The sequence below is a fragment of the Alternaria incomplexa genome (genome assembly GCF_024043165.1).
Source record: "Alternaria incomplexa strain BMP 0042 chromosome Unknown scaffold_8, whole genome shotgun sequence".
In the NCBI taxonomy this organism is placed as follows: Eukaryota; Fungi; Ascomycota; class Dothideomycetes; order Pleosporales; family Pleosporaceae; genus Alternaria; species Alternaria incomplexa.
Window position 1 is genome coordinate 61,875 of NW_026249857.1, and position 21,692 is coordinate 83,566.

General features: G+C 53.8%; 7 protein-coding genes across 7 annotated transcripts; 1 reads left to right on the plus strand and 6 right to left on the minus strand.

Moving 5' to 3' along the window:
* Nucleotides 1-2,976: 2,976 nt before the first annotated feature.
* On the minus strand, nt 2,977-3,273 carry J4E90_005844 (uncharacterized protein; the record flags this gene model as incomplete). Its single annotated transcript, XM_051435395.1, has 2 exons — nt 2,977-3,062; nt 3,117-3,273. 2 exons carry the CDS (start codon nt 3,271-3,273, stop codon nt 2,977-2,979), a joined length of 243 nt encoding a protein of 80 aa, XP_051290253.1.
* Nucleotides 3,274-4,401: 1,128 nt separating this feature from the next.
* Nucleotides 4,402-5,323, minus strand: J4E90_005845 (uncharacterized protein; the record flags this gene model as incomplete). Its single annotated transcript, XM_051435396.1, has 3 exons — nt 4,402-4,634; nt 4,688-5,095; nt 5,146-5,323. The coding sequence occupies 3 exons, from the start codon at nt 5,321-5,323 to the stop codon at nt 4,402-4,404; spliced, it is 819 nt and encodes a 272-aa protein (XP_051290254.1).
* Nucleotides 5,324-5,862: 539 nt separating this feature from the next.
* J4E90_005846 (uncharacterized protein) lies at nt 5,863-7,283 on the minus strand (the record flags this gene model as incomplete). Its single annotated transcript, XM_051435397.1, has 3 exons — nt 5,863-6,993; nt 7,046-7,164; nt 7,211-7,283. 3 exons carry the CDS (start codon nt 7,281-7,283, stop codon nt 5,863-5,865), a joined length of 1,323 nt encoding a protein of 440 aa, XP_051290255.1.
* Nucleotides 7,284-7,779: 496 nt separating this feature from the next.
* On the plus strand, nt 7,780-11,875 carry J4E90_005847 (uncharacterized protein; the record flags this gene model as incomplete). The annotated part of the gene is made up of 5 exons (XM_051435398.1): nt 7,780-8,064; nt 8,120-9,743; nt 9,791-9,907; nt 9,953-11,598; nt 11,852-11,875. 5 exons carry the CDS (start codon nt 7,780-7,782, stop codon nt 11,873-11,875), a joined length of 3,696 nt encoding a protein of 1,231 aa, XP_051290256.1.
* A 164-nt stretch (nt 11,876-12,039) lies between these two features.
* J4E90_005848 (uncharacterized protein) lies at nt 12,040-16,596 on the minus strand (the record flags this gene model as incomplete). The annotated part of the gene is made up of 4 exons (XM_051435399.1): nt 12,040-12,881; nt 12,930-13,517; nt 14,476-14,608; nt 14,671-16,596. 4 exons carry the CDS (start codon nt 16,594-16,596, stop codon nt 12,040-12,042), a joined length of 3,489 nt encoding a protein of 1,162 aa, XP_051290257.1.
* A 1,085-nt stretch (nt 16,597-17,681) lies between these two features.
* J4E90_005849 (uncharacterized protein) lies at nt 17,682-18,717 on the minus strand (the record flags this gene model as incomplete). Its single annotated transcript, XM_051435400.1, has 2 exons — nt 17,682-18,604; nt 18,678-18,717. 2 exons carry the CDS (start codon nt 18,715-18,717, stop codon nt 17,682-17,684), a joined length of 963 nt encoding a protein of 320 aa, XP_051290258.1.
* A 443-nt stretch (nt 18,718-19,160) lies between these two features.
* On the minus strand, nt 19,161-21,334 carry J4E90_005850 (uncharacterized protein; the record flags this gene model as incomplete). Its single annotated transcript, XM_051435401.1, has 2 exons — nt 19,161-21,072; nt 21,126-21,334. 2 exons carry the CDS (start codon nt 21,332-21,334, stop codon nt 19,161-19,163), a joined length of 2,121 nt encoding a protein of 706 aa, XP_051290259.1.
* Between the last annotated feature and the right edge of the window lie 358 nt (nt 21,335-21,692).

A 21,692-nucleotide genomic window follows, 5' to 3' on the forward strand; every position in this document is an offset into this window, starting at 1 on the left:
CGGCTAGCGAATGTAATGCGTCGAGCAAAGGATTGAAAGAAGATGAGAAAGCTGAAAGACTGTAAAAGACTGTTGTTGGCTCGATGGTGAGTACGGATTTTTGAGTGCGTCTCCCGCTCCATCTTATACCATCCACGGATCTGTTCCGACATCTTCTGAATGCCTGCCGTCGGGACAACTGCGGAAACTTGCAGGTTTGGCGAAATCGCATATAGATTGAACCCACACGGCTCCGCCTACCCTCATGGGCTTTGTGCTTGGCGATTATGCTCATCTGTTTGAAACAGTCCTTGGATTCGCGAATCGTGATCCGCGCGGTCTCTACCCGTTTCGCCTTTTACGCCAAGAGCGATGCGTTTCAAAGAGGTGACCTGGAAGTTCCTCCAATCGTATGTCTTGTGCGCACAGCATGGAGAACAACGTAACCGTGGAAGCTAAGCCTAATCTGCAGCATGTCAAGTGTTTATGGTATGGAAGAAGGTTGCGGCTACAGCTGTCACGTCCAGCACTCTCGAGGTCCTTGTTCGGCACCCAAAGCAGGTAGTAACGGCTGCGACATACGTTGTGTCTTCGCAACGCTCACACAGATTGATGGCAGGAGACCACAATTGCACATCTGCTGAAGTTGCGCGCGGGCATATCCCAGCGTGAAAACATTGCACTTGAGTGGTGGAAGAAACAACCCAACACCACAACTCGAGCACGTGGAGTCACAGCGCTTCTGGTTGTGATCGTCGCCATCACAGTTCTTAGTATATTGAAGTTGCAAACGTGCACCAGCACAAAGAGATCGGTGCCATCGAGCCGCCTCACCAAACACGACCCCGTTCCTCACAGACCACGTTAGGCTTCGCGGAACTTTTGGTAGCGTGGTTCGAGATTCGCTTGGCATTCCCCACTACCTGGTGAAGCAAGGGGCGGGAAGCTTGTGTATCGACACAGACAGCAAGGCTGCATACGATCCACTGACTCAAAGTATCCACATTATGTCGTCGACATCGAATTTTCAGATATCTGGCTGCATATCTGTAACAAACATGCTTGATTGTTCAGTAAACATCGACAACCCAAGGAAGACAGCCGCCCGCCACAGCGCACCAGGACGCAGACATCACACCAGGCACCGAAATGAGAGTGACATGCATGAATCAATCCTCCACGCGGCATTTTCGTACAACGCTCAGTGGTCAAGCGTTTTTTTCTTTCTTTTGGTGAAACATACCCAGCTCCGAAGTTGACCCAGTCCAGACACCCTTCGCCATCTGACACCACCATCAACAGCACGAACGGCCTGACGTCGCAGGTCTCCACGCGCTCGTTCATCTCGGGAAACATTGCTTTTGTCGTAGGAATGCATGCGACGGCTCTGAACGTCAATCACAGTGCATCCTCCTGCGAGCAATGATGACAACGCTGTACGGCAGGCAAGCCGCACTCCGTGAACGAGATCACGGAGGGGTACGTAAGCCGATCGTGGTGCGTGCCCTGCGGCTGGGGCCGTGGCTGTGGAGGCGTTGGCGCCACACTCTAATTGTAGCTTTATCGTGACGCTGCTGCGCACCTTCCGTGCTGCTTCAGTTCACACATCTCTCTGTCACGAGCGACAAAGACGCCTGACATCCGATGCCTCTAGAAGATTTTCATTGATAGCAGCAGCAGAACACCAAAGACGGGTTGGGATTTCTCACCTCATCGCTACGCTATCCGTCCGTGCGCTGGCTAGCGCCTACCCGATATATACAACTTTTTGCCCGTCGCTCTTTTGCTCTGCACAGCAAACTTCCCAGTTCAACGCACACCGTGCAAGCCGACCCTCGGTAGCTGGGAACTTGCGGTCCTTGCGCCGGTCAAGTATACCTGCACCTTATCTCTACGTCGAGATATACACCCGTTAGCCATTGCTCTTAAGTGAGCAGGGCCGACAAACCAACCTTTACTCCTCGGGAACGGTTGCCTCCGGTGACTATTTCGGTCGTTTAGACGTTGTTACTATATCTAAGGTCTCCTTAGTTTATAGCATTTCTTCTTCCAGATGTCATTCGAGACAAACTACACCGCCCTTCTCTCCTCAACAATGGGGCAAGAATCTGGGCTCTTCGATGATACGCGACCGGAGCCGTGCAACACCTGAGACTTGGGTCACATATTGTGACTCTAGCGATTGGTAGGCAGTAACGTATCCTCTCCACACGGTTGAGAGCGCTACAGTATGTCGACTATAGTTGTTCGATGCGGACGACGTGAAGTTCATGTCTGTAAGAGAACCTCGGAAGACAGCTGAAGCTCTACTTCCAGCGGCACGAGTCGCTCACGACTCCCGCAATACACAACCATCTCGTACGCAAACGCACTTTTGCGATCCGAGACTTTCAGGTGGGCGTGGCAGCCATATAATCGCCGTATCTACCCAATAACACATATCAAGGTCTGTGTCGTCGCCGGGTAGTTATTACTTCTACCCTACATTACATATTAAGGTCAATGTTGTCGTCAGGCAGTTGTCCACATCGTCGTTTCTCCTGTCAATCCATCAATTGCCAGAACAAGCTGACTACAAACAAAATTGAACTGAATCCAGGATTCGTCACAACGAGCTATCATTCTGAGCTACCCCCCAGCTCACCTATCCTCTCCAAGCCAACACGGCCTCGCCCACCCTCTCAAGCTCCAGGCTCAAAGTCACTCTCCAGCGGCCCCCCGCAAACCCCCCGTCAGACAAACAACAGCCGCCTAATACGTAACACTCCCCGTACTAGTACAATCCTTCCTCAGCTGCGCGCTTCCACAATAGCAATTACCAACCGCCGCATTCGGGGACGAGACGGTATCAATCAGCACTCCATAGTCCACCGAGTGGTCACGATCCGCGTTATTCGTCGCCGCTCCGCAGTCACCCGCGAAAATGCCCGCAGACCTAACAATGCGCATAGTAGAGAGGCAGCTAGGGATCTCTAGGTCGCAGAAATCGTTGTTCTTCTAGTTGTCCAGTTTGCCGGTGCCGGCAGAGGTGCCAGCGGAATAGAAGTCGCCGGTGCCGAAGCCGTTTTCCTGGCCTTCGATGCCTGGGGGTGAGTGTTAGGTTGTTGGGGATCAGGGAGGCTGGGCTGGAAGGTTACCTGCGCTGTTCCACGTCTCGATGATGTGCAGTTGGCCTGGAGTTGAGAAGGTGCCGCCGATTTCGGAGCCGGCGTATTTTCCTATGATGAAGTCGGCGTAGGTTGAGGTGGTGAAGAGGCCCAAGAGGGGAAGGAGGGAGAGCCGGGAGTTCTTCATGTTGGGTACGGGAAGTAAGGTGTCGAGGTTGGTTCGATAGTGCGGCAGGAGAGTGTTGAAAGCTCTTACCGTCGTGATGGAAGTCATCTCGATCGATCGTCTACCAATTCTTCATTCCATTGTCCCAGATATGCCCGTGCGATGCGTGTTGGCTGTATGACCCATCATTGCTGTCAGTAGCCTTGGTCTGAAGTTGCAACAAGCACCCTAAGGCCAACGCTTATTTCATTTGGTGTAGGAAGGATGCATTCGGCCCCACCCCCAACAACAGTACGTAGCGGTAGTGGATACTCTGAGCGGCGAAGGCCCGTGATCAACGCTCATCAAATATCTCATCTTTGATTTCGAAGATAGTTAGCGTCAGCGTCAGCGTCAGCGTAGCATCAGACGACTTTTAGGATGAGCTTGTAACTCATTTGACAGACTTATGCGAAGAGCACATGAGCACGTGGTTCTGACCAAACCTTATACTCAAGAAGCTTATGGTATCCTACAAAGTGCATAAAAATCTGAGGTCGATAGTGAAGGCACCTCATACAAGAAGAAACCTGGAAAGATCTGCAGACTACATCATACCAAAAACTTGCAAACTAGGTGACCTAACGTCAACGTCGACTCCAGGGCGTTCAGCTTTTTCCTAGGTTGGCGTGAAGGCACAAATAATCCTTTAGGGGAGCGGAGTCGCAAACAATGGGACTGCGAGTCCCGGGGCCTGGAGAAATCGTGGTAGGCCTGACACTACCATGCCGATCAACCAGCAGCCACTAGACATGGATGGGGAAGTAATGCGAAGCTAAGAGATGGACGACATGAGCTGAGTGCTTTTCGTCACTTATGGGAAGAAGTAAGCAAAGGTATGGCCGACGGTAAGTCGGTGTGCGTGAAGCCTTGACTAAGACGCGGGATCTGAAAGAGTGTATATGACGAAGACTTGTTTGAAAGGTTGAAGCTAGGTTTTTAGATTTCATACGCCTATCGATGGGATTGATGTTGCACAATGTGGTGGCACAGCAGACCAAATGTACATGCATGCATCCCATCGTACATGTCTAACAGGGGCCGCCCGTTCCTCCGCCATGCTCAGTTCCCATGCCCCGTCGCAGCAACACCAGACACACACTGCTCACTTCATCTTCCTAGCGGACCAGTATTGGCGGTGCCACCAGTCCTCCTTGACGACTTGCCCAGCATAAAGTTACCCAGACCACGTGCACCACTGGCAAGAGGCTGCCTGGTCATCGGCGAGTTTTGGTACGAGGAATGCGCATCCTGACTCAAATATGGAGGGGGCTGGCGTGAACCACCGAGAACCGGAAGCTGGCTCCTATGAGCTTGCGAAGGCGTCCCGACTGGAGCTGTGTCTTCACTGTGTTAGCGCGCGATGCTCTCACTCATAATCGAAGGAGTAACTCACGACCAGTGTTGTTCCTCACACCCAGTCCTCGTCTCTGCAACTGTGGATCGAACGGAGGCCCGAGATGGACACCGCCCTGCTGCTGCCGTCCACTGCTCCCAGAACTCCTACTAAAGTCTCTGTTGTGCGGTTTACCACCACCGGCCTGCTGCGACATGTTCATCTGACTGTAGTTGGCCGTTCCGGTCCGCGTGCCAGGAAGGCGGTCGATGAACCGGTCTCCACGAGCAGTCTGGATCGTGTACGCCGCCTCATCACCAGCAGCATGAGCTACCTCCGTTGCCATGACCTTGCTTTTCAATTGCTGGTAGTGCGCTTGGGTCTGCGCATGCGCTTTCGTCTTCTCTTTGAAGGCTTTCTGAAGTTGATGGTTTTTGTCCTCGAGATCCTCCTGTTCGGCTTGCATGGCTACCGGACGGTTAGTATCGGAGCATTCGGAGGAAGAGGATATCGCGAACCCTGCATCTTGTCTTGCAATGCCTTGATCTGCGAATTCGCATCGTGCACGAGCTGATCCATCTGTTGACTGAGCGTATCGTACTTGCCAGTCAAACCTTTCGCGAGGTGCTCCTGATAGATGATCTCCTGCGACGTCTGATAGCTATGGAACGCCAAGCCACGACTGGCACACTCCATGATGATTGTTGGACTCAGGCCGCTTAGTACTGACGTCTTGTAGTCTTCTGATGGATTGAGACCAGCGACAACCACATCGTCGGGGTTGTGCAGCGATGAGTTGCATGCTGGACAAGTTCGATGCGCATTTGTAGATCTCGATAGCCCGGTGACATCTGCGCAATTGCTGCAAAAGACGTGACTTGTGCGATGGTCAGCGAAAAGCGTCAGAGGCAGGTGAGATGGACGAACCTGCACGTAGTAACCACGGCGCGTTCATGCAGCTGCGATCGACACTTGAGCTCATTGCAACGCAGAACGTACTCCATGGCGAGCGGCGATTGTGAAGTGGAGGGAGTTCCGTCGGCGGATGGAGAAAGCACGATGTTGACGCGAAAGCACGTGGTCCGCTCACCGAGGCAAGAGCATCCCAGCTCGTGTAGAATCTCATCGCATCAAGCGTAACATGAATTCGTGTCTTATGGATGTGGTATCTCGCCGCGCTTGCAACACTAAGCAACAGAATGCGTCCGTGGGGTCTGCCGCTTCCGCATTCGAGTCTATCGATCATCCTTGTCAGGCTTCCGCCGTTGTCTTGTGCTCTTCTTGCCAGCCACGGCCGTATCATCCTCCTCTTCGTCCCGGCCCTTTGCGAGTTCACCATCCAACTCCCACTCTTCGGGGTCATACCAGTCTTCGCCATCGCTCATTTCTCCTACATGGGCTTCCGCTTTTGACCACTTGTATACATCCTGCCTCATGCGGTCGGCTTGTAGCAGGCCTTGGTACAAGTCGGATGTTATCCGTGCGACCTCCTCCTGTTTTTGTACGTAGGCCATGAGGAGCATGCGTGTTTCCTCGGCTTCGTTGGGTGGAAGACCAAAGTCGCGGTCTGGCAACGAATCTGACGGATGTATGAAGAGAGGATGTATTGCGCCGACACCACTCGAGGGTGAATGAGGTGGGGAGGGAGTCGAAGCTGCGTGCGCCTGTGCTCGTCTGCGCGTCGTCATCCTATGTGTCTGTTGCGACGCGGTATCAGACGCGTCTTCGGGCGTTCCTTCTCCGTTCTCTTGCGCCTGCTCTGCATCTCCTGCGTGCGTTCCGTTGGTCACAGGATGTGCGCCATTGACACTTTCTGAACTCGCATCGCCGTTGGTCTCGGCCTGTCGACTAGTGCCATTTGGCTGGCCTGCATCCTCCATGTCTACGTCATGGGGACTTTCTATGGTTTCGCGCATGTCCGCATCGTGGGGTTGTTGCTGCTCTCCTTCGCCCGTGCGCCCATTTGCGCTGCTAGCCCATGGCTCCTGGAACGGTGCCCTTCCCATGGCAGCCAGGGCAGCTGGCGCAAACGTGGAGTCGCCCTGTAATTTCACGAAAAGAGTCTTCGCCCGCGCGTTAGTGACCTGCTCTTTTCGAGAAAGGGCTCCAGCTTCGCTCGCGAGGTCTGTGAGATGCCGAGAGGAGTATGCCACACTCAGGGCAGGGTGATTGGGTAGGTCGGCGGCCGAGGTGAGCGGCGCAAGAAGACTCTCGAGCTGTATGTTGCCGTAGGGATTCTCCTCGACAGCCTCCACATCTTCCTCGTCTTCGTAATCTTCTTCGACTTCGACGACATCACCGTCCGCATCGTATCGTGGAGGATTGCGCTGTAGGATGGACCTGTGGTAGCCGGCGTGCTCAATGCGCTGGAGGCGTCAGTCCACAGTCGACACCCGGGTCGCACAAGCCAAGACACACCTTCTTGTACGGTCGCGGGTCAGAAAGGAAGTCTGGGTCGCTGGCGCGCGCATAATGGACCTTGCGCCTCAAATCCTGCTTGTTGCTGTTCAAGGGTGTTTCGGAGTCCTCTGTGTCGGCTGCGCAGTGTTAGCTAGGACTGTGTCGAGGTAGGAATGAGCCTACAGTCGTCTTTTCGCAGCATCTTCCTCTTCATGCTGAAAATGGTATCCATAATCTGCTGCTGTTGGCCCGCCATGGCGTCAGGGCCTCTGGCCAGCGCGAGGGTAAGGTGGTGAAGATGCGGAGTATCGATACGAGCGCGTTCAGCTAGTACAACGACTTGTTGCGCTGTCAAAGGAATTTGGAGGTGGGGTTACGCGTAGCGGCGAAGCTGGATTGCAAAAGTATAGCTGTAGAGTGTTGGAGAGAAAGTGTGGAGGGATCGGGCGGCATAGAGAACGTGCATGGCAAGGGTTCAGCTAGCTTCCCGCGCCCATGTGTCGACCCGCGACCATCGATGACGAAGCCGCGAACAATCTGTACACTATCTCCATGCTGCCACAAACACGCTTGATATCGCCAATTCGATACAGCACCTAGGGAGCGCACGTCTGGCTTTGCGATTCTCGTGCGACGAGCAAATCTCACTCCGCAGCACTTCCGCTCTCCACAACTCCGAAAAGCAGCACCACGTCGACACCACGCTTGTGAGATACAAGCTGGAAACCACGCGACTCGGGCATGGAGTTATAATGGAGGCATACCCATCAGACTTCACTGCGCACAACCTACCGTTTATTGTCCTTTCAGGCCTAGCGACCAGCAAAGAGGCCGATCCCCCTCCATCGGTCCAGCATGTGCTTCCGGGGCGCGCTGTCACAACCATCAGCTCAGATCTACCGCCAGCAGAAGGTGACCGGGCAAATGAACTACTCCAAGAGTTTCTGAGTGCAGATGGCACGAACGCGCCGTGGAATGGGCGTGACTTTAGTCGCCGAGGCATCACGCATGGCTTCAGAATACGGAGTGTAGGAAGGGTACATGCGCCTGCGATTATGCCACGGGAAGGAGCCATGGGCTGATGTTTGCTAGAACTTCCAACTGCCCCCGAAAAAGGCAGATGCGCCCTCAAACTCCGAGACAACCCCTCCAGGCAGTCCCACCATCGCAGCCGCAACATCCTGGGTCCTGCATTCGCCCATATCGCCCCTCTCACCAGCGTCGCCCTCCTTCCCCGACGGCGTCATCGCTCCTGCCTGGGTCGCCAAGCACCAGCACTACGTTCCTTCCGTATTCGTCTCCTTCTTCAACTTCACCACAGACCCCATTACGAACAGCTTGCACGATAATCAGCTGAAGACGGACATCAACAAGATCAAGAGCCAGATACAAAAGTCAGACTACCGAACAAGATACGTTGTAGTGTTGCTGAGTGACAAGACTATAATCGAGGCCCCAGACATCGAAGAGCGACTGGCGACGATACGGCGGGCTACAGGCTTGGATCCAAAGAGTTCACTCTTCTTTCTGCCTCCAAGGACATCCAAGGTCGAGCTGCAGGCATTCGTCACTTCTATCCTGGCCATATTACAGCCCGTCTGTGTCGAGTATTACCGGGACCTCACAAAACATGCGCGGAGGAAGAAGGGGCGAGGAACGATTCCTCCTCCAACAGCTCCACCGACACGAGGCACATCCCAAACACTGTCGTATCCCGGATGGGGTGTTCGCTATGATTTCAAGCTTGGCATCCTTGCCGAGTTTCGCCAGGAGATGGACGCTGCACAGCGACACTACGGGGCTGCTTTGGAGGCATTGTTTGGCGCCGAAGGCTTGTTTGAAACAACGGCAAGCTGGTCTCCAAGATGGGACGAGATACGATTGCTAGCAGATATCATCGCACTACGACACATTCGATGTCAACTATGGAACAATTTCCCTACTTCCGCCGTCCAGTCTTGGTTACGATACAAGTGGAAGTTACAAGACGTGCTCGATCGCCGGGGCAAGGGTACTAACAACTATGGTTGGCAGGCTTGGGAATCCACATGGGCCCAAGTGATGGCTGAGACGGTACGACGAACAGAATTGCCAGTCTTCAAGATACGAGATCCTGTCCCGGACACAGATCCCTTGCCAGACATCCCTAACTCGCTATACTCTCAGCCCGAGAAACAGTTTCCGGTAGGAGAAAGACTACCACCATGGGAACTGTTACATCATGCCGGATATTGGCACAAGATTGCCAGTGACCACGCAAAAAGGCGCTACATCCTTGCCAGAGAGATGCCAGAGGAAGACCGAACACCACCAGGCATGTCTCCTGCCGCCAAGGTCTCGGCTCGGAATCAAATATACGATCACTACCTCGTTCCGCAACCTCACGAAGAGTATCCTGTACCTGGTATCGGCAACGGATTCGAGCACTGGAAAGACATCTCATCCAAGCTTAATGCCGCGATAGCTGAGTTTAGAGCTCGGGGACAACACCGGAAAGTAGATCAGTTACAACTCGAGGTGGCTCGAACATTGCTACACGTGAAAAGATTTGACGATGCTTACAAAGTACTGCGATCACTCTGGGAAACGATGGCTTGGCGGAAAGAAGGATGGTGGAGCTTAGCTTCAGAGGTAGTATGGACTCTGCATGAGTGTGCACTGCGAGTACAGAGCCGAGAATCATATGTTGCAACGGAGTGGGAGCTGTATAGTCAAAGTCAGTGTTACTCGTCTTTTACACGAAGCTTCACTAACGGCCACCAGCGATTCCTGGCAAGACAAAATACAAGTACGACTTGATGACATGTTTGGACGTCTTCTCGGATGCGACTGCCGATAAAGTGAGCGTGAGTTTAAATGCTAAAGACCACATATCCTGCTGTAAGTGCGACACCCGTTTCCAAAATTTAAAGGCTGACCTTGCAGTGTCGACGTCGTTCGCCTTTGCCGAAGCCGAAGGTAATGTTGGCGAACCCCTTCATGCACAACTTGCCATCAGCTCCAATGCTCGACCAGGCTCCGCCCCTATCACGTTATCTTTTCTCCAATATCAGTTCAATGGTGGTTTGGCTGAAGTCCGCTTGAATCACAACGCCGACGAACCCTCTGGAAGTACCTCAATCATGTACACCTGCACATTAGAAGAGACTCACTCCGCTACCGGAAAGCCACGCTGGGCCGGAACAGCTGATCTGACGCTCCACCCGGGGCAGACTAAAGTGTACAGTCTGCCACTCATTCTGCGCGAGTCTGGGGATGTCGATGTTGTCGCGTGCGTCTTCGGCGTCAGCACGGAAAAGTTTGATCTCGTTTGCTCAGACACAGACCCAGAGACTCCAACTCATCCGGTTTGGTGGATTAAGTCAGATACCAAGATCAAATCAAGATCATTGAAGCATGGATCTGGTATGTCGGTGCACATACTACCCAAACCGCCAAAGATGGAAATCAACCTACCGGACGTTCGCAACCAGTACTACACGGATGAGTCCGTGACGCTAGCGATAGAGATTCTGAACCAAGAAGAAGAGGACACTGAAGCTGTCCTTGAAGTGCGATTACTGGGCCGCTCCAAAGACACTCTGAGCTACACCTGGGTCGAGCGTCCGGCAGAGTCACCCATGAAGGAAGTCCCACCAGCACTCGACGGGTCAACAGATGTAGATCTCCCGGGCCATGTAGTAGGGAAGCTAGCCCAGGGTGCACGAACAACAGAGCGAATCCGTTTCACTGCACCCGCAGATCCAGCAGACTACGCCTTGGAAGTCAAGGTACTATACCACCTCCTCAGCGACCGCGACATACCCATCTCCAAGATCATGGTCGCAGATCTCGTCTTCAACGCACCCTTCGAAGCGAGCTACGACCTCATGGCACGCGTGCACCCCGATCCATGGCCCAGCTACTTCGAGCTCCAAGAGGCCGAAAGCAACGTCAACCCCGAATCGCCCGATGCATTCGGTATCGCACAGAAATGGGGACTACGAGCCAAAGTCGCATCCTTCGCCGACGAACAGCTCATCGTCAGCGACCTAGCCGTCCAAGTCCACAGCATCCACGGTGGCGCAACATGCGACGTCACGAAAGAATTCAGCATTGCAGAAACTCCCATGGAACCCCAGGTTCTCAGCGAATGGGGCTTCAGCCTGGATATCCGGAAGAACAACCTCGAAGAACGTCGCTCCACCGCCCTCGACACAACTCTCAACATAACATGGAAGCGCACATCCGACCCCACCGCCTCCCCAGTAACATCCTCCCTCCCCATCCCCCGCATCCAGATCCCCTCCTCAGAACCCCGCGTCCTGGCTTCCCACCACCTCTCCCCCACGACCCCTTCTCTCATCCATCTCGACTACGTCCTCGAGAACCCCACCATGCACTTCCTCACATTCGAGCTCGCCATGGAAGCCAGCGAGGACTTTGGTTTCAGCGGACCTAAACTACGGACGTTGCATCTCCTGCCTATGAGTCGGCAGACGGTCAGGTATAATTTGCTGTCGAATGTGGAAGGGGATTGGATTATGCCGAATCTGAAGGTGACGGATCGGTACTTTAATAAGACGTTGAAGGTACAGGGGACGGAGGGGATGAGGGTGGATAAGAAGGGGGTGGGGATTTGGGTGCCTGGTGATGAGGGAGGGGTGGGAGAGGGAGAGGGGGAAGGAGAAGGGAAGGGGGAATAGTGGGTGGAAGTAAGTCGGTTGAGAGATTAGCGGTCTTGATGAGTGATGCAGTAGATGAGCTTGCGCCCGTAGAATTGTGCTTTCAATATACGAATGATGATGGTCAAACGCTAAATGCCCTATAAACATCCACTATTAGATGCAAACTCCTCCCAAGCCATGAAAATCTACCCAGACCCCCTACCCTTCGTCACCGGATCCCTCCCCGGCACCACAGTATCCCTCCAAAGATCCTCATCCTGCTCGTCCTGCGGAATAAACCGCGCCGTCCCCTCCCTCCTCATATCCACATTCACAATACTCGTATTCGTATCCGTAAACATCGTCTCACCGGTGATAAGCGGCATGGACATTGTAGTATCTATATTGTTCTGAAATCTCATCAGTTATTAGGGACTCCCTGAGAGGATTATGTGGGGAGGAATCAGGAGGAGGCTGGGCATACTGCTGTGGTTGTGCGTCATCGCCGTAGTAGATGGGCGTTTCGAAGTCGGTGGCGGCGTGGGAGAGGATCGTGGGGTCGATTTCGGGGATTTGCGTTGATGGGGGTGGTTGTGATTGGGACGGTTGTTGGGAGATGGTGGTTTGGGGCATGGTCATTGTGTTTGTTGGCTGCTGGGTGCTGGCGTCGACTTCGACGATCTTGTCTTCTTGTACTCTTACTTCGCGGTCTCGCAGGCGGCGCATTAGTCCGAGGAACTGTGAGTTTTGGAACTTCTCGCTTGTGTTGTCTGCTACGCGCTCTAGCAACCGGCCTGCTGTTGCCGCCATCTCATCGTCTTCGTTTCTTAGCGGTTGTTCTTGCTTCTGCTCTTCTTCGGGTTTCTGTTCGAAGTGTTGTAGCGGCTCTGGTGTTCGCATGTAGCCTGCTGCTTCTAGATCCTGCCATATTTGCTCTTCGCTCATCTGAACACGAGACCCCAGTGGGTATTGTGACATGAGGCGTTGGTTGATGGCCTTGATGAGCTCTTCGGCGCGGGTCTTGACTTCTTGAGGGGCATCGCGATTTACGATTCTTTGAAGAGAATCGACAATCCATTTCCCTTCGTTCGCGTCCTGGACCAGAGTACCGCTCTTCTCCAGGCGATCCATGTTCTCGAGGTAGGCTACTGCTTCGTCGGTTCGCCCGAGACCGGTTTCGCTCCAGACTTGGATGGCGGAGTAGACAGCTAAGCTCACAGTCAGCACTCGTAGTTGGTTAGACAGACACTACACACCTGGCCGCGTTTCTCGTATCCGTTGAAGAAGAGGATCCATCTCACCCGGCCGGTCCAGATCCAGCGCCTCTTGCGCTGGCTGTGTGTGTACTTGCTCTGCCTCTGCCGTCTCCATCATGTCTTGTTGCGCCTGCGCAAATGCTTGTTCGAAAGCCGCCTCGTCGAACGCTGGTACGTCATCCTGGGCGCGCTGCTTCCCTTGCGCGACCTCTGAGACTTGGGCATTCTGGAAAGTCGGGGCCTGCATGTATGCTTGTCCACCAAATCCACCCATGTTGTATCCCGACATGCCTCCATACGGGGTTTGCTGTAATGTAGGCGCCTGTGCGACCGGAGCCTGCTGCCTCAAGAAGTCCTGATGCCATGCTGACGCTGCGCTCGCCGGTTGCTGTCGCTGTTGCTGGAACGTCTGTGGCGGGGGACTGCTAACATCCAAGCGTTGAAAGTCGGCCGCCCAGTCGGGTGCTTGTGGGGCTTGCGCAAACTGGGGAGGAGGTTGCGCGAATCGTGGATCGAAAGGTTGGAAGTTTTGTGTTGGAAGAGGCCGGCCGCCGGCTTGAAAGGCTTCAAACTCGTTGTCTAACGCGCCTACATTAGGTCCCGGAGATGATCTAAAGCCCTGCTACAATTTAGATGGCGAAGCGCAAGATTTCGGTATAACCACACACCTGCGCCGGTGAATGTCTGCCCACCAAGCGGTCCTGCTGAAGCGTCCGGTCTACGGTCGTGTGCTTCTGGAAGTTTTGCAGGGCATTTGAAGGCCCACAAAGCTCCGCCATGTCGAATCAAGAAGGAGTAAAAGTACACTAAGAGGGGTATCAACGCATGCTAGAAGGAAAGTGTGAGAGAGTCTGTCGGAGTGATGGTGTTGCGGCAACTGAGCGTCATGTTCCCGGAGATCAGAAGCCGACCGCATGCCGAGGCAAGAGGCGTGAGTGGGCCCCACGCGTCAGCCCTAGAGCTGTCAGGCAGGTGCGATCCATGGATGACGCACACGCACGTGCTACACTCTTCACTCCCCAAATTCTGTGAAAGCGGCAGTTGGTAAGATCGCGCGTGGCATAAATTAAGTCACACGTCTACGAGCTGGAATGGATTAGAAGATCAGCACTGTCCGTCCAAAAAGTGTAGACCCGAATCGACGTAGCACAACACCGGTGAAGAGCTGGAAGTCGTTGAGACGCACGAACATGCGCGGAGAGTTACACAGCAGTATGGGCGAGTCAGATAGGTTAAGTAACATGCGTTCCAATCGAGAGCGACGGTAATTCAAAACCATGCATAGAGAACTACATAACAGAACAACCGAGCAAAGGTACCTATATATGTGTATAAAATCCTAGAGAGAAGATTGGTATATGTCGTCATGAGCAAAGAGAAACCAACTCCTCCAAAACACAAACGCATCATAAACCCCCATCTCAACCCCCTCATCTACCATAAAACATCTCTCCCAAACTAATATTCGCCTGCCTAGACGAACCCCCAACCACACTCCTCGACCTAGACCTCGACTTCTTCCTCACAAAAGCATACTCCTTCTTACCGTGTCTATCCCTCCCTTCCGATTCAATGAACAACTTGCTACCGTGTCCAGTGCGCAGACGACGGGTATGCTCGAAGAGGATGTCAGTTTCGCGTTGGGACATTTCGCGGAGGACGATGATGTATTCGGGGTTCTGGGTAGGATGTTAGTATATTACTTGGTAGGAGATTATAGGGTTGGTGGATGGGGACTTACAACGTCGAATTCGTAGGGGATGTCGTAGTAGTGCAGCGTCTCGACGTCGAGATGGCTTCTGTGTACCTTGGCGTAGGTAGGTGGCGGCGCAATGGCGATCTGATGCGAAGAAGAGTGCGAGTGAGAATGAGAGTGGTGGTGGTGCGGTGGTGGCGGAGGCGCAGGAGGAGCGACTGGATGGAGAGGATGGTTAGGCATCATGCCTGCTTGAAGCTCTCTTTGCTTGTCCGGGTTGACGAGTGCCTGGATCTGGTTGTCTTGGAAGCCGAATTGAGCGAGTCGCTTACGCATTGTCTCCTCGAGCTCCTTCTCCTGGGCCTCTTTCTTCCGCTTCTCTGCTTCTTCTGCAGCTTGCTGCTTTCGCGTGAAGGCGTCGAATTCTTCCTTTTCCTTGCGCTTTCGCTCTTCCTCTTCGAGTTTGAGCTTCATGATGAGCTCCTCTTTTGCTCGCTTCTCCTTGTCGGCGTCCAGGATCTTCTTGCGCTCGTACTCATAGATGATACGGTCTTTCTCTGCTTGAGCTTCGGCCTCTTCTTTGGCCTTGTTCCGTTGGTATTCATCGACAGCACGCTGTTGAGCTTCCTTTGCCTCTCTTGCCTGTTTAGCTACTTTGGCTTCGTTATCAGCGATGATTCGCTTGCGCTCTTCTTCAAACGCCTTTTCCTTGAGTTCACGCTCACGTGCCTCCTTCTCAAGCTTAGCCGTGTTCTCCGCAATGATGCGCGCGCGTTCTTCGTTCTCTCGCTTCTTCTTCTTCTCCATGTCAGAAAGGATCTTCTCACGTTGTTCCTCGGCCTCGCGTTGCTCTCTGGCTTGCTTGAGCTTGGCCTCGGCGAGAATCCGCTTGCGTTCATCATCCTGTTCTCTCTGCTCCCTCTCTAGTTTGGCAAGCATCTTGTCGCGCTGTTCCTCAGCCTCCCTTTGCTCTCTGGACATCTTCGCCCTGTTCTCGGCGATGATTTGAGCTTTCTTCCTCTCCTCGTCGATATCGCGTCGCTCGCGGTCTCGGTCTTCCCTCTCTCGCTTCAACTCCCAATCGCGACGCATACTCTCCTCTATTCTCTTGATGTTTTCCGCTTCTAGCTCACGGTCCCTTCTATCATGGATGAACTCAAGCTCAACCCTGCGCCTGGCCAATTCTTCCCGTCTCTCGGTTTCCTTCTCCCAACGATCCCGCTCAGCCTTCTCCTCGGCTTCTTCAAGGCGTTGTTGCATTAGTGCCTCTTGTACCTTATCTTTGTAGCCATCTGATGAGTGATGACGTCTTTCCCTCTCGAGTTGCTGTTCAGCGTCCCGAAGCCGCTGCTCAGCCAGTGTCAACTTGACTTTGTCCTCATAACTGCGGTCTGGCGAGTGATGATGGTATCGCTCCTGACGCTCCCTCTCAAGCCTATCTTCGAGATCTCTAAGGCGTTGCTCAGCAAGTGTCAACTTGATCTTGTCTTCGTAGTTCGGCTCGGGAGCACGTTGATGCTCATACTCGTGCCTAGAGCGCGAACGATGCTCCTTCTTTATGTCTGCTCGTAGCGCAGCGATGTTTTCTTCCAGGTCCTCAAACCCACCGGGCATGCGTCGGCCACGAGGACTGGCGTCTTGACCCTTCTGCTCAGTGCTTACACGGGGGTGGCTATCGTTATCCAGGTGACTGGTGTTGTATATTGTCACGTTGGGAGCAGGCGCATGACCTTGTGAGCGAGTTCGATGGAGACCGGTTGTATAGTGCACTTCAGGAGTCAGAAACTCTGTCGTGCGACGACCGTAGTCAGGACGATAGACCTCGTCGTCTTGGACTCTCCGCGGTGGGGGCCGGGGTGCGGGGGGATGAACATGACGGGTGTGAATGTTCAAAGTGTCCTTTGTGACTTTGTGCCTGTGCCACTCATCGTCCGTCGAGTAACTCGGGTCCCAGTCGGATGCTCGTGGCATAGTGGGCGAAGAGGCTGGAAAGACGGGTGTAAAGTAGAAAAGCTATCCCGACTGTTCAGTCTGAAATTTGAAGTGAGGACAAAGCAGAGCAATCAATCCAAAACCTTTGGGTTGGTCTCAGTTGCGGCGTGGACACACAGAGCGGGGTTGACGCTGAGGGGGCGGCACAGCAGCAGAGGTGACACGGTATAAAGAGAAGGTAACGTAAGAAAGCAGAAATGTCAGCAAAGGTGCGGCTGCAGCAGAACTTGAAGGAATTGCGCCCCTCTTGCTGGAATGGGGGCTGAAAGCTGCCTGATCACTAGCGGCATCCTCATGCGCCCGGTCTTGTGAACACAAATCAGCCGGAAGGCATATTTGACCTATCAACGATAATTTAGAAGGCCGTCCACATGCCTGCATCCCCTCTGCGCTGTTGTAGCGCTGCAGTGTGCGATTCTTGCGACGGCTTTGCCCTACATCCTTCGGTCTCTACAGCTAGCGGCACGAGGATGGTGATGGTTTGGTGGGGCATGTCGAAAATAACACTAATCAAGCGCCATCAAGCGCCAAAGCCTCCATCTACTCTAGGCTGGGGGCGGAAGTGACACATCAAGTAAGCCTTGTTAGTGTACAGCGCTGCTATCAAGCAACCCGATCAATCTCCAAGTGTCAACTTCGTGGATACTCCCACTCCGTTGATCTCCCTTTGACGCGCGCTCCAAGACACATGTTCTCCATGCTTCAGCGCCTCCTGAAACAGCTCCGCTCGCGTGCGACCCGCCGAGGTATCGTGACCAACAAGCTGATCGGAGTAAGCCTTCATGTGCCCGGGGCCGCGTTTTCGGCTAGAGCAACCCCAAGATCGTCTTCGATAGCCACAGCTCTTCAGCCGCACCTTTCCAGTCAGGGTCGGTCCGAAATTCCAGACTTTCGGTCTTGATTAGATGGTGTGAACTTTGACGAGATGGGTATTCCGTGAGAGACGTTAAGATGCAGATCGTTTATTCCATTTGAACACTCCAATGTGCATGTGAGCGAAGAGGTGTCTAGCAGAGTGTCGGCGCCAGCGAACGCCGGCTATGCAAGTATCGTACAGTTCGTAATTATATCTTCTCCTCGACGACTTCCTTCAAGCTCTCCGCTCGTCGAATCAGCTCTTCGTAGACCGTCCAGGCAAGCGCACTGCTCATTGCCTTCCTCGCGATCCTAATACCAAGTCCATCGAACATGCTACGCATGCCCTCCTCCGCAAGCATCTTCTTGCTTGCCTGCACCATATTGCCGTACTTATGAGGCATAAGCTGTATACGTGTCTTGATAGCATCGAAAGGATTCGTAATAGTCGTCCCCAGCCCCGCTGCTGCAACACCCGAGATGAAGTTTATTCCCGCGGATGTGCTGGTAGACAGCTTGGTAGCGGTGCCGGACGTCTCCTCAATCTTGGTTGCGAGACTAGAAAGTTTCCGTTTCGATTGCTCGTAGAAGAGGACGTAGAGCCCCGCGTAGGGTGCATCGCGAACGGCTGTTGCGCCGAAACCAGCAAAGAAGCCTTTGAGTCCTTCTGTTCGGAAGATGTCTCGAGATGCGGTAAAGAGCGAATTGTACGAGTACAAACTACTCTCGTACCGCACCTTCAGCACGGTTATCGGCATCATGATGAAGCCTGCCCATGTCCGCGCAAAGGCTCCCGTTGCCAGATTCGCGGTGTTGCTCAGTTTGGGCAAAGAGCTCGAGTGCTCCGCGCCTTTGACTGCTGCATCGCTGCTGCCCGCCGCGACCAGACTCGCTCTATGCCGTAACGCGTTGAGACTTGAAAAGTATATGGCAGAGCCAAACCCTGTGCGCAGGGTACTTGGTAATGTGCCCCTCCAGAACTGGCGTATCGGGTTCGGGCCGCTGGCTATCGACTGGATGGTACCGAGGAGGGTGCTCGAGCGGGATTGTTGGACGCGGGTCTTGAGGAGGTCGGCGGGTTGGAGAAGGACGGCAGACAGAATGCCTGAGTTTAGACCGGCGAAGAAGTGGACTGCGCGGTTGTTAGTAATTACAATCCGCTAGCTGTCGCAATAGCAATTATGCTCCTCGCTCTTTCCACTTACAGTAGGACGACGAGCGCTTTCCGCGGGCGCCATCTGACATTGCCGAGGCGTCGAGTATTCAATTCCTATTTTAAGAGATCTGAAGCTGCAATACGCATCATGGTAATAGCCCTGGAAGACTGGCCGCAAAGATTAGGGTGAGAGAGTAACAACGTGTCTGTCGGTCTCACGCGAAAAAGTGTCATGACGACATGTTCCGAGCCTCGGCGAGTCGGTGATATTTTCGCTTGCGTCTGGTACCGCGTCTATGAACACGATACGTCTGATGAACTCATGAACTCCGTAGACAGTATTAGCATCGTGATTCGAAAGTCCGTTGTCCAAATTAGAACAACTGGCCGAAGCGCATTCATCATGTCGCATTATCTTGATCTTAAGCTCAATCAATATTACGAAGTAGCACCTTCTCAACCCTATCATACATCGCTCCATACATCCCAGACATGACTCCAGAAGCCTATCAATCACGTACTCGGTCCTCCATCAGTCCTCATCATCGTCGTCGTCTCCAAAGATAGCCTTGAAAACATCCTCAGAAGCCCGGTCATTCGAAAGCGCCTCGTTCTTCTCCACATCCACAGCTGCATGTCCACTCTGTTCTGTAGCCGTAGCTGCAGCCGGGACAGCAGCCTCCGATGCCTGTCCCATCCAAGCCGGCCGCTGGAGAGCAGGACCGTTAGTCAAAAACTCGTGTTGCAGCTTCTCCATAGCCGACTTGGAAACAGCCTCCTCCGTCTGCGATTTGAAGTGGCTTTCGCCAGCATCAAACTCCGGAGGCATGTCTGGTGGGGGCTTGACGTTGAAGCGCTTGCAGAGGAGTCGCGATGGGTAGAAGGGGAAACTACTTCGAGTCATGGGACCGTACATGCCTAGCTTCGCCGCCTGCTCTGCGGGATCTTCTGGCTTTGCGGTGGGCTGTCGTAGAAGGTTCGCATTCGCTGCTCCACCATCGTTTCCGTTCAAGGTCGAGGATGACGCAGATGTGAATCGGGAGGCCATAATGCCAGTTGTGGGCTTGAAGACTTCTGCAGCATGTGCAAACTCCTGTAGCTCTTTGATCCAGTCTGAGACTGATACGCCCTCCCTTCGTTCTGGCAGGTCCTCCTTCAGCCCTGCTTTCAACTCTAGGAAGCCGACGTAACGTGCACGCTTCTGCATGTCTTCAGCATAAGGCATCCAGCCCGTCGCACCCTTGGCGAGGGCCGCGGCTGCCACGCTCTTATCGAGACTAGGCAAAAGGCTCCACAGATCTTTCGGCTGAGCTTTGCTTGCAGGTAAATGTCCTCCAGGAGCAGCTTCTCCCAGGCCCTGGGGCAGATCGGCTTTACCAGATAACGCAGCCAACCGATCTCGGGCGTCCTTGGGTATGAAGTCGAAGATTGACTTTCCGGGCAAAGCTTTCTCCCCCAAGAGTGCCGAACGCCCTTTAGCATCCAACGTTGATGCTTTCGCTGCGTCTGCTACAGATTGGTAGTCTTCCGATTCTGAAGTCGGGGTGGCACTTTTGGAAGATTTCCAACCTGGAGGTATCTTCGGTGGAGGGTATTTAGGCTTGCTGGTGAGTTCGGTGAGACCGACCGCAAACGTGAAGCCACTCAACGGAGATCTCCCATCTATAGATGGCCTGCTCAGCGAGACCAAAGCTTTGGACGAACTCTTCTTCGAGACAAAGACATGCTTCTCTCCTGCTCCTGGCTTGGCGAATTTACTGGGCTTCTTCCCCTTCTTCTCCTTGCCTATGGTTTTGTTGAATGTGATCTTCGGACCCAATTCGTACGGGTCCTCGTCGTCCGAGCCGGTATCGTTGAGCACACCAACGCCAAAGGAAGACTTCTTCAGCGCAGGTTTCTTCACAGTCGATGCCTTCTTCGGACCCTCAAGAAAATGCAGGTCGAACTTAGATGGACGATCCGCAGCCTGTTCTTCCACAGCATCCAGGCGAGCTTCCGACGTGTATCCCAGACCTTTGCGACGGACCTCTTCTCGTGGCAAAGTCATAATGAGAGCATCTTGAGGCGCAAACAGATGAGCTGCATCGTCCTTGGAACCGGATGTGCCATCTTCCAGGTCAGCATTCCGGCGCACCTTGCGACCAATGCCCTGATCTCGTCGCCAGCCCATCTTCTGCGCAATCTTGACGCCCATTGTCTCCTCCTGGGTCACGAACAGCCCGAATAGTCCATCGTCGTTCGCCAGTCCAGTTTCGCCTATGCCGGCAAAGTTCTGCGCAGTCTCCAGTTGGCGCGATTCAGCTGCTGCTGCCAGATCCTCCTCGTCCATAAAATCTTCGGCTCGCTGGGTCGGGCCATTCGGCTGGTCTTTGTTGCGGTTTGCGCGCGAGGAAACGAAGGTTTTCGGGGTCCATCCTTCTTTAGATCCAACTGTATTAAAGTATCTTAGCATAGTCAAGAAGTCTTGCGTTCGTCAAAGTATGGCTCGGAAACTTACCCTGCACTGAAACCTCCAGTGAATGCGCCGTGGAGTCTCCGGCGACCTCGCTCGTCCGTCACGGTCTGCTTCCACACGGGCACGAAAGCGCCATCATCGGCCTCTTCTTCGGGGAGCCCGGTGCCTAGGGAGATGTAGGTTGTCGGTCCGCCGCGAGAGCGCTTTTGCGCGTTAGTCGGGGAAGGCGCGCGCGGCCGCTTGTATGCCATGGTGATAGATATTGGGAGTGGAGTTGTGCAGGTCGTGAGATATTGTTTCGGGACCAGATTCCTAGAGCCAGATTTGGCTAACGCAATCCGTAGACCAGGTTCGTCCAGCAGTCAAGCAGTCACCAGCCAAGCGAGGGAAAGTTGAAGCGGATCACGAGTAAGCGGCCGATGGGTGACTAATCAGCCGCGATGCTATTGGCTGAGGGACGCTTACCCAGCGACCAAGCGCAGTCGGACCACGTCCGGTAGCCAACTCAACAAGCCGCACGGGGACTATAAAGTGCACAGTTGTCTACGGGTATGAGTTTCACGTGTCGGTAGAATTCGCAGCGCTCAGCTCAAGTGACTGGACTGCCTG